The sequence below is a fragment of the Peromyscus maniculatus genome, chromosome 23 (assembly GCF_049852395.1).
Source record: "Peromyscus maniculatus bairdii isolate BWxNUB_F1_BW_parent chromosome 23, HU_Pman_BW_mat_3.1, whole genome shotgun sequence".
Classification (NCBI taxonomy): domain Eukaryota; kingdom Metazoa; phylum Chordata; class Mammalia; order Rodentia; family Cricetidae; genus Peromyscus; species Peromyscus maniculatus.
In genome coordinates this window covers 30464645-30476190 of record NC_134874.1, presented here as the reverse complement: position 1 = coordinate 30476190, position 11546 = coordinate 30464645, and the positions used below count along the sequence as shown (strand labels likewise).

At 40.3% G+C, this 11546-nt stretch overlaps 1 protein-coding gene across 1 annotated transcript in view; it reads left to right on the top strand.

Moving 5' to 3' along the window:
* The window catches only part of LOC102913063 (cytochrome P450 3A9-like), a 28713-nt gene extending 18129 nt beyond the window's left edge, over positions 1 to 10584 (top strand). Inside the window, exons 8-13 of the mRNA XM_076560176.1 lie at positions 275 to 402; positions 2363 to 2429; positions 4121 to 4281; positions 6702 to 6928; positions 9613 to 9775; positions 10289 to 10584. Of these exons, the coding sequence (XP_076416291.1) occupies positions 275 to 402; positions 2363 to 2429; positions 4121 to 4281; positions 6702 to 6928; positions 9613 to 9775; positions 10289 to 10384 (842 nt within the window). The 3' untranslated portion in view covers positions 10385 to 10584. The remainder of the gene's footprint in view (positions 1 to 274; positions 403 to 2362; positions 2430 to 4120; positions 4282 to 6701; positions 6929 to 9612; positions 9776 to 10288) is intronic.
* Positions 10585 to 11546: the final 962 nt, after the last annotated feature.

The following is an 11546-nucleotide window of genomic DNA, read 5'->3' as shown; positions in this document are numbered from 1 at the left end:
AGTCTGATCTATCCAAAAAGACCTTAGTTCAACATGTCAAGGGTGAAAGGTCAAGGGACTTAACCCTGAAACCATGCAGCAGGCACCATTGATATCACTCTATGTCAGTGGCCATACATTGACACACCCTTTCCCAGCCAGTGGCCTGGAAGCTAGGCGAGAGGGAGAGTCTTGCTTGAGATCCCGGTAACTTTTACTGTTCTGCGTATCAGAATAAATGTAATCAGATAAAATTCGTATTTTCACCATGGTTTCTCTTTTCTTTCCCCTCTAGTAATCTTTCCATTCCTTATCCCAGTATTTGATGCACTCAACATGAGCTTCTTTCCAAATGACGTCATGAGCTTTTTTAAAACTTCTGTAAAACAAATGAAAGAGACTCGCATGCAAGATAAAGAAAAGGTAATAGCTTGTCACACGAGGTTGTTCATTTATTGATAAAATGTTAAGATGTTTGTTTGTGCATTTATGTTTCATATAATTAGACTAGGTTAAGAACAGGAAATTTTTATGTTTTTGAAGAAAAGGAAGCATTGGGAACACAGATATGAAATAAGTCAAGTAGAAAGCATTTAAAATCAAATGATTCATATTATGATTGATCTGCCAATAAAACAATATTTTTAACATGAAAAATTCACATGCTAGAAAAAAAATTTCTTATATTTGTGAGGATGTAAATTAGTTAGGGGGATTATGGAAAACTTTATGGATAAAACTTTAAAAAGTTAAAGTTTGTAATTTTCTCAGCGCTGAGGATAAAACTCAGGACCATATGCATGGTTGGCAAACATATCTTCCTTGAACAATGGTCCAAGTTTCCATGGGTATCCAGCTCAACCCTACAGTTACATATTATGAACAGAGTTTGTGACTTTGGTGTTGGGTCAGGAGATCCCAGTGGAGCAATCATTATTAATGGCTCATTTCTTCAAATATTAAGGTATTCTGTGCTGGGCGATGGTGGCACATGCCTTTAATCCCAGTACTTGGGAGGCAGAGGCAGGTGGATCTCTGTGAGTTCGAGGCCAGCCTGGTCCACAGAGCGAGATCCGAGAAAGGCACAAAGCTACAAAGAGAAACCCTGTTTTGAAAAACCAATAATAATAATAATAATAATGTCTTCTGCGATCTTAGATCTGTTTAGATTCTAAAAAGGCAATATCAATGGTGCCTGTGCATGGTTTCAGGGTTAAGATTACCAGGGGTAAAAGATTACCAGGAGCAAAAAGTCTAAAAAGTAGAACTCCCATATGATCTAGTCATCTTCCTGCTGGTCATATAATGACATAAGCTTATGTGGGAGACATGTGTAATCCCATGTTTATTGAAGCCATTTTAAAAATTCCAGAAGCTATTAGAGGAATGGACTTTGAAAGTTCTATCATGAATGAATAATAAATATCTGAAAATATGTTTAACTTGATTTGAACAGCATTCAATATATATATATATATATATATATATATATATATAATGTATGTATGTGTGTGTATATCAAACCCAATTGTACCCATTGAGATGTATAATTTTTATTTTTAAGTATGCTTTAACATAAATTTTTAGAATAACAAGATGAGAGGGTTGAAGAAACAGTTCAGCAGTCAAAAGTTGGCCCACTCCATTGTAAGCTTTCTGGTGCCATTCAGTCTGCTTTATTTTTAGTTTTTAATTTTTGGAAACACAGTGTAACTATGTAGTCTTGCCACTAGCTCTCAGTCATCCTGACTCAAAAGCTAGGAATAATGTGTCAACCTGCCTGGCTGGCCTCAAATAATTTGAGCTGCTTGTGGCTTAAAGTGGGCACTGAGCTTATCCAGTTATCCAGGCTTTGTTATATACAGCCTGGATCCCAGAATACTGAAGTCCATAGGTCATAGAGGTAGGACTGGACAATGCCCCAGATGTCACTGAGAATCATAGCATTCTAGCTTGTCAGAACATTTCATGATGCTCACATCAAAACTACTGACGAGATTTGGAAATGGCACAAGGTTCATCTAGAAGGACACATTTCAGGATTAAGATTGGAAGATGTAGACTGAGGTACAGAACCTCTTCCTGTGTGAGCACACGTGTGAAGAAAAGGAGATGATCAGGACTGTTCAGAGCCCAAAGAACTCAGGACCAAGGATAGCAAAGACTAGGTATACTGGACACATACCCAGTGTTCACTCGAGAAAGCATTCTGCTCTTCAAAGCTGGTATGTGGACATACATGTTTACCTCTAGCTCTGGCACCCTAGTGAGATTTCTGGGCTTAAATAAATATTATTCTCAGAAGCATGGCTAGTTCTGTACTTGTGACTATTTCTCTGACCACACAACTGACTTTGCACCTTCCAAAACTACTTTCTTTCAGCAAAGATTGGATTTTCTTCAACTAATGATCAACTCCCAGAATTCCAAAGACAAAGAGTCTCATCAAGGTAAACAAATATGAGTCCTATCTACTGATGTGGAACCACGAAGATAGATATTTATTCTGGAAATATGCAAGGGGCTTCCCAGTCAGATGAAGATGTCTGCAGATTACAGAATAACATATTTGTGGGTGTTATATATTCAGTCAAAGGAACTTGCTAGAAGCACAGGATTATTACTGTGTTCAAAGCCTGAAGGGCAGCCATGCACATGAGATTCAGGACTGGAGGTTATCAGTAGTCTCTGGATCTTATGCCACAGAATAGACACCATCTGGGCCTCATCTAGACCCGGAGTCCAAAGCCCTGCTTGGACATTTGTATCTAGACACCCAGTGAGAGGAACAGCCCCACAGTGGTGATGGTCACTGGAAACCTGGGATGAATGCTTGTCCAGCTCTTGATTTGCAGCCAAGCTTTGATTTCCTGTGTAGCTGTGGAGAAAGCCTTGGGACTAAGCACATACCCCAGTACTCTTACTAGCTTTTCACCTACATATTTTCCCATCATGGGTGGCTGTTGAGGAAGCCATTGCTGCGATGGTTGAAGAACGATGTCTTTCTAATGCCATCCTCCCTAGGCAGCCAGGAGTTCCACTGTAGGGAGAGACCACGGTCATTTTATTTCATTCCTTTTCTTTTTTTTTCCTTTCTTCCCACATTTCTTCCTTTGTTTCTTATTTCCTCATTCCCTTCTTTTATCCTCCAACTTCTCCTACACTTATCTCTCTCCAACATGATCATACATTAATCCTGTTCCCTTACCATCATAATTTTATTGACACACAGATTCAACGACATTTGTCCAGTGTAGAAGCCCTTTAGGTTGAACTCCTGATTCCTTTCTTAAGCTAATCGAATGTTGATTTATTACAACTAAACAGCTTTGTATTTCTGCTTGATAATCCCAACAGAGAGCAGAGTTCTGAAGCTTTTGCATCCATGCACTACTTTCACACACTGGTTATTTTCTTGTTGCTGTGAGAAAATGCCTGACAACCAGGAATTTAAAGGAGGGGGGGTTTAATTTGACTTGTGGTTCAAGCTGATCATTCATTCAGTTTTGGAGACTTGACAACACATGGCACTAGGCATAGTAGCAGGAACAGCATAGAGTGACCAGGAAGTGTGGTCAAGCTACCAAACCTCAAGGTCCCATCCCTGTGACCCAGTTCCTCCAAGGAACCTTCTTCACAAGCATCTCTGCCATTTAGGGATCAAGCGTCCAGACAAATAAGACTGAGGGACACTTGACATTCAAGCCAAAACAATAACACACATTTCGTGTTCGCTAGGACAAAGAACCTGACGGGGCGTCTTCCCACCAAGATGTCATGCTTAGCAGACCAGAGCTCTACAAACCCCTAAACATTCCTTTTCCACTGTTTTCCCAATTCTGAACTTTCAAGGTTGGAGCAGATCACATGTTGTAGTCCCACTCCACTCCCTGCTCAGGGTGTAACTGTTCAGTGCTTAACTGAACTGAGCTTCTGTGCGGATTAAAACCCAAGAGGGAGAACAACTGTTATCAGGAGCTGTGTGGTCTAGCAGAGCTGGGGGAGGGGAATGCCGAGGCAGATGACATTCAGCCATGACTGACTCAGCATTGCTAATTTTATTCTATGGCCTGCTGGAGTCTACACACAATCAATCAATTTAAAAATAATTGAAATAAAAATGTATGTCCTTTCCTTTCAGGTTTATCTGATCTTGAGATTGTGGCCCAATCTGTTTTCTTTATTTTTGCTGGCTATGAGACCACTAGCAGTACTCTTTGCTTTGCTATGTATTTGCTTGCCACTCACCCTGATGTCCAGAAGAAACTTCAAGATAAAATTGATGTTGCTCTACCCAATAAGGTGAGGAAATGGGACCTGGAGAGGGCACTGGAGAGAAGTATGGCTCCTTATCACATTAGGTGAGAATCTTTGCATGGGGCCATAAGCATCGACTCTTCTACCAGCTTTATTTAAGAAAGATATGAAAAGATAAGTGAATGGGAAATAGGTATCAGGTACTACTTTTAGGATTAACACATCTTTGTAGATGAATGTTAGTACAGATTTATCCATCATCTGTCACCAAAAACTACCAAGAAACAACCACAAAAAAAAAAAAAAAAAAAAAAAAAAAAAAAAAAAAAAAACAGTGGCATGGAAATATGAGCTTTGGTTAGTCAAGTGTCTGAGGAGTCAGCTCTGTTGATGTTGTGGGGTGTGTTGTTGCCTGCTGTTGGCTTGGTGTGACTAGCCTTGGCTAGACTGGGCTAAGCAGATTGATTTAGCTCTGCCCCACACATCTCTCTCCACTCATAGGTGACCTGAGTCAAGCTCTTAACCCTACATTACAGTCTGTCTAAAAGTCCCATAAAGTAATAATCACATATTTCACAGATTGGACTTTGCAACGCTGCCCAACTGGGAGGTTTGGGGTGTAAGGCTACCTGGTCTGAGAGGCCGTCAGTTTGGTTTATCATTCTCTTCAGAGCTCACAGGCAAGCCCTGAAAGAACAACCAGCAGCCTGGACCAGCAACAGAGAATGGAGCTGAGTGATGGATCCTATTCTCATTGTGACTTTTACCAGGGTTGGAACTGAGCATTTTGATGGCAATGACTGTGTCTGTCTTTTGTCATCTGTAGTACAGAAAAGACTATTAACACCTCCTCAGATCACTTATTTTTTTTTTGCTGTACAACCATGCTGCATACTTTTATTTAATTTTAAACTATTTTAATTGAAATAGAATTACATCACTTTTCTCCTGCCCTTTCCTCCCTCCAACCCATGCCTCAAATCACTCCCATCCCCCCACTCTCAAGTCGATAACACCTTTTTTGATTATTATTTTTATACAAATATACACATATGTTTGTATGTGTGTGCACACATATATGTATACATATATGTGTGTATATATACATATGTGTGTATATATGTGTGTATATACATACACACACACAACCTACTGAGTCCATTTTTGTTGTTGTGTGTATATGGTTTCAAGGCTGACCACTCTGCATTGGACAACCAATAAGAGGTCTCATTCCTGAGAGACGCTAATTGTCCTTCCTCCAAGAGTCATTAGTTGCCTGAAGTTCTTGGTTTAGGACCATGTGAAATTATCTCCTTCCACATTAACATATCCATTGATATTGCCACTCTTCTGGTCTTGCCTATGCACCCATTTCTAAGAGAGACTGTTTCATAGCAGACTTCCTCTTACAATCTTTCCACCTCCCTCCTCTTCTCCATGTTCCCTGAGCTGTAAATGCTGTCATCATGTAATGTAGATGTATCTGTTGGTGCTGAGCTCCCTATGATCCATTGATCTCTGTATTGTGTCCAGTTGAGGTTTCTTGTGATGATATCCATTTGATGTAAAGATGAGCTTCTTTGATGAGCAATAGTAGCTATCAAAGATTAGCTGATTTAATGTTTCTAAATTGTATACATAATCAAAAGAATGACCATGCAATATATTTATAACTAAATAAAAATAAGGATTTATTTAAAGGCTATAAAGATAGTTCATCAGTTAAGAGCTCTGACTGCTCTTTCAGAGGACCTGAGTTCAGTTCCTAACACCCATATCAGGGAGCTCACAACCATGTGTAGCTATGTTCTAGGGGCTCTGACACCCTTTTCTGGCCCCCAGAGCACATGAACTCACATGCACAAACCTCTACAGAAGCACATGCACATAAATAAAAATAAAGTTTTTTTTAAATAGAGATTGCTATCATCTGTATTTTATAGAATTTCATGCATATGTGTGAAAGGTAACACTAACTGTGGCATATTGTTATTGAATGTAATTATCATAATCTATGGTTCCTGACATAAGAAATTTAAAAAAAAAAAAGTAGTACATAGTAATGCTGAGGATTCAAGGCCCTGGGTTTGGCATTGGGCCAAACTTCTCAATGGGTTATTGAACAGGTTGAGAAATGTGAGGTATTAAAATGCTTTGTAGCCAGGCAGTGGTGGTGCATGCCTTTAATCCCAGCAGCACTCAGGAAGCAGAGGCAGGGGGACCTCTGTAAGTTGGAGGCCAGCCTGGTCTGCAGAGAGAGTTCCAGGACATCCAGGGCTGTTACACAGAGAAACCCTGTGTCAAAAAAAAAAATGCTAAGGTTCTTTATCAAATAGGAGTTATTCTTTGGAACTCCAAACACCTCAGTGGTACTCTGTAGATGAAAATTAATTCAAAATTTAATTCATAAATCTCTCTCCCTCTCCCTCATCCCCTCTACCTATTCTCCCTTTCCTTTCTTCCAGGCACCTGTCACCTATGATGCCCTGGTAGAGATGGAGTATTTGGACATGGTGGTGAATGAAACTCTCAGATTATATCCAGTTGGTGGAAGACTCGAGAGAGTCTGTAAGAAAGATGTTGAAGTCAATGGGGTGCTCATTCCCAAAGGGACTGTGGTGATGGTACCAACCTTTGCTCTTCACAGAGACCCAAAGTGCTGGCCGGAGCCTGAGGAGTTCCGCCCTGAAAGGTACAGGGACATGGGAAAGATAAACTACCCAGAACTGGGCTAGTCCAAGCATGATGTGTCTCTTGGTATTGAAGATATATTTGTAGCAACAGTCTATCTGTGTGTGTCTCTCTGCCTGCCTGCCTGCCTGTCTATGTAAACTTTTAGAAAAGTATAACATCTACCATACTTTCCTCAGCACTATCTTATTTTGTGTGTTATGCTTTTCATTCACCTCAGGTTTTCCTTGCCATTTGCATTAACTGTCCCTGTCATCTTTAGAGAGCATCTGCATCTCCCATTTGACTAGACTTTGCCTCCTGGATCTTCTATTATGGCTGTAATGGTGTCACTGTGGGCCTAGAGGCCCTCCTCCATTAAGCTTAGAGCAGCCCTGCTGAAGATAGCCCATGGGTCCTCACAGTCCTATCTCTAGCTGTCATTCTAGCCACCTCCCTTATACTTAATGACTCTTCTAAGGCCAAGTCACCCTCTTGCCTAGAAACCTGAGACATGCTTCTTTGGAGATGCCTCAAGCAGATTCTTCTGGAAATATTGGAACCACAACCAGGCTTCAGTCAAATTTTAAGTCTAAAAATAACTGTTTTCTTGATCTCCTGTTGGTAACCAAAACAGAGAACGGAGGTCTTAGCAATGAGGCTAGCCAGTCAAAGGAGCTATGATCAAGATATGAATCCCTAACTGGATTTTCTGCTGTCAGAATATGTGCCTTAGCAGTTGTAGCATTCCTGTTGCCACCATAATATTTACTGAGGGAGTCACTCGAGGTTGGTCCATGCCATATGACTTCTGTGTTCCCTCCAGCCTCAGCAATTCCACCTCCTGTAGTTTTGTAGCTATAAAAGCACAAACCATTGATTTTTTTTATTTATGATGAATTTTTTAGTAGTGAAATACATGCCTATTTGTATAGAGACTACTCCAAACACTGATAAAATGCAAATTTTAATATATGTCTATTAGAGATTAATGTTTGACAAGTGCCCAAGAATAATATATTGAAATTATATATAGAGTAATATATAAAAATTATATACTCGGCACTCTAAATGGATCTCTATGTGCCTATCAACCATTCACCCATGTCAGCTACTCCACACACATCTTCAACAACTCTCTCAACTGCCATGTGGTATGTGTGTGTGTGTGTGTATGTGTGTGTGTGTGTGTGTGTATTATGTATATATAACATACAACTCACAAATACTTCAGAATTTTCTTCAAAATATAAATTAGGGTTTGAAATACATAACCACATTACAATTATCACCCACCCTAAAAATCACTATTCTTCTCTTAAATATTTAAATGATATCAAATTTAAATAAAATGTGTCTACTCTTCTGGAATTTAATACGCAAGGAAACATATAAAGAGAAACTTTGATGATATGACACTGGAGTGACTTCGGGTATTTTGTAAGATATTGACTTAAATACTCAACAAGGAAGGAAGGGAAGTAGGAAGAAGCAAAAGAAGGTGGAAGATGCAGAAGAAGAAAAGAAGGGATGGAAAGGAAGGAGGGAGGGATGAATGGAGGAGAATAAAGAGAAAGAAACAAAAGAAAGGAGACATAGGGAGGTAGAGAAATAAGGGAGGGAGAAATGGAGGAGGAGAGGAATCAAGGGAGGGAGGGAGAGAAGGTTGTTAGCTATAAGAAAAGAAAGACAAGGAATGTAGTCAAAAACAGACGAAGAATTGAGATTGGAGAACTATAGAGTGCAAATGGAAAACAAACTTTCTTTTTAAAAAAAAACTTTCAATAGTGGCAGGTGTGTCATCCTTGGAGCCCAATGAGCACGTGACCAGCAGAAGTGTTAGTAGAGGAAAAAACATGCTTTTGTTCTACTGGTCTCATTTCTTGTGTGTCAGAATATGCACACATCACTGGGCCAAATGCACTCCTCTTGCTTCAAGATAAATTTTCTTAAACTGGGTGTGGTGGTGCATAGTCCCAGCACTCAGGAGGCAGAGGCAGGTGGATCTCTGTGAGTCTGAGGCCAGCCTGGGCTACATAGTTTCAGACCAGCCAGGGCTATATAGTGAGACTTTATTAAATAATTAAATAATTAATTAAATAATAAATAAATGTTCTTTTGAACAGCATTGACATCATCTCAACATAACTTAAAGCTTCTCCACAGTAAAGACAAAGGGAGAGGCCTGTACCCTACAATTTCTACACTATATTACCAACTCCAATGCCTAAGACACGACACAAAAGACAGGGAGGACAGACTGAGGTGGCTAAAGGGTGGGGAGGGGTGCTTGTCTTCTGGACAAGGCACGGCCATTGCCATCATAAACACACAGCATCCATAACTTCCTATAAAAGACTTGCACATGTGCATTCGCGCGTGCGCGCGCACACACACACACACACACACACACACACACACACACACACACACCAGAGAGAGAGAGAGAGAAAGAGGCAGCAAAGTAGGAGGGGACTAGCTGGGAAGAAAAGAATGAAAGAAGAGGGATCACAGTGTATTGTATGTAACTAAAAAGCTGTCAAAAATTAACTTTTAAAAATCGCAGCAGAATTTCGACAAGCAGCCCAGGCAAGCATCCTGTTTACTATTGCTTGTGTGTATCTAAGAGATATCAAACAAGGAACTGTTGTGGGGTTTTATGATTTGTTAACTTGTCTTCATCTTCATCTACTCCTGTGGGACCAGGTTCAGCAAGAAGAACCAGGACAGAATCGATCCCTACACATACCAGCCCTTTGGGAGTGGCCCCAGGAACTGCATTGGCATGAGGTTTGCGCTCCTGAATGTGAAAATCGCTCTGGTCAGAGTCCTGCAGAACTTCTCCTTCCAACCTTGTGAGCAAACTCAGGTAAGTGTGCTTCCTCACTAAGTTACATACAGCTTGGTTTTTTAATTTGGGCCATCTATATGCAGAGAAGTATATGCTTGCCCACTTTTTAATTTACTCTATGAGCCAAGTAATTTCTTTTGTAATAACTGTTGAGTTTGCAGCCTCCAGTTTGGGAGGCTGTATCTTTTGTTTTATATATATATTATATGTATATAAATATTATATAATATTTATATTATATAACATATTTTATATAATATTTGTATAAATTTATATAAATATTATATTATCAATGCAGGGGCTGAAGAGTAGTTCATTCAGGAGAATGCCTGCATTATAAGCATGAAGACCAGAGTTTTATCCCCAGACCCCAAATATCTAAAATCTTGGCTCCTATGGAATGACAACTGGGGGAAAGGTCATTTTCACGTACATCTAAAGCAAATTGGTCCTTGATGAATCTCTTCCTTGCTTCTGTGCTTGGTGACGCTTCATTGCTTGGCTCTCACTGTGTTTGTGTAACTGTTGCAGATCCCTTTAAAACTGCAAAAGAAAGGATTTTTTCAGCCAGAAAAACCCATCATTCTAAGGGCTGTATCAAGGGATGGAACCGTAAGTGGAGCGTGACATGAAGCCCATTAGGAGTCTGTGTCCCGTGACGCCAGAAGCCAATTGATTTGGTGAAGAAAATGCAGAAATCAAGATGGCATTGATTGTCTTCATGTATGGGAGTCTCTGGGAAATCATCAAACTGCTCTTTCTCCTCTATCCACCAAAGTTCAAAAATCATTTCCCAAATTAGATAAAAGCAAGAGTATTTGTGTGTATGTGTGTGTTTGTTTTTCTTTGTTTCACTTTTGGGTTGGGTTGGCGAGTTGGTTGTTTTTAAAACAGTGCCACATATACCCCAGGCTGGCTTCAAACTCACTACATGGCAGTTGATATCCTGGAATCCCTGATACTGCCTTCCAAGTGCTGAGTTTATCATCCTTCACTAGCATGCCCAGCTAAGCTGTTACCTCACAGAAGAACTGGACGACTGTATTCGTGAGATAACTGTCCTGCTCTTATTTGGATATTTTTGCACAATTGGGACTATACGGGATGAAGACATGGCAGGGTGGACAAAGCACTCACTGTGCAAACTTAAGACCCAGAATTCAGAGCCCCAGATCGAAATTAAAAGATAAGCAGGCATGATGGCCACCTATAATCCCAACACTGGAGAGGCAGGGACAGGATATCCCCTGGGCAAACTGACTGGCTAGACCGGACAGTTGGTGATCTCTATGCCTCACTAAAGTGCAGAGGGACTGAGGGAGACTTTGTCAACTTTCAACTTCCACAAGCACCCTGAACACATGTGTACACGCTCTTATCAACATGTGTGTCACCACACATGCATAGGTGCACACAACATGCATGCATACAGAGGCAAAAAAAATTATTTAAAAGATTGTAACTTCTGGGATTTGGATGTAACATGCAGATTGTTCAGAGTAATGCTTCCCCTACCTTACTGAAGGCAATTCACTCAGCCAGTGGAAGTCAGTGTTTCCCATGGGTCATAGCACAGAAGGTATCGATTTAAATGAGAAGCAATAGCACAGTGATTGGAATGCTCATGTCACCAGGTGAAGGATCAGAAGGATCTAAGGGAGAGCATTGGGTATCAGCCTAACCAATTCCATTTTGTCCAGTTTGTGCCTCTTTAACTTTTTCTTTCTGAGTTCCTCTCCCATGCATTTATCTTGGAATATAAGAAGGATGTGATGGGTTGATAAGCATG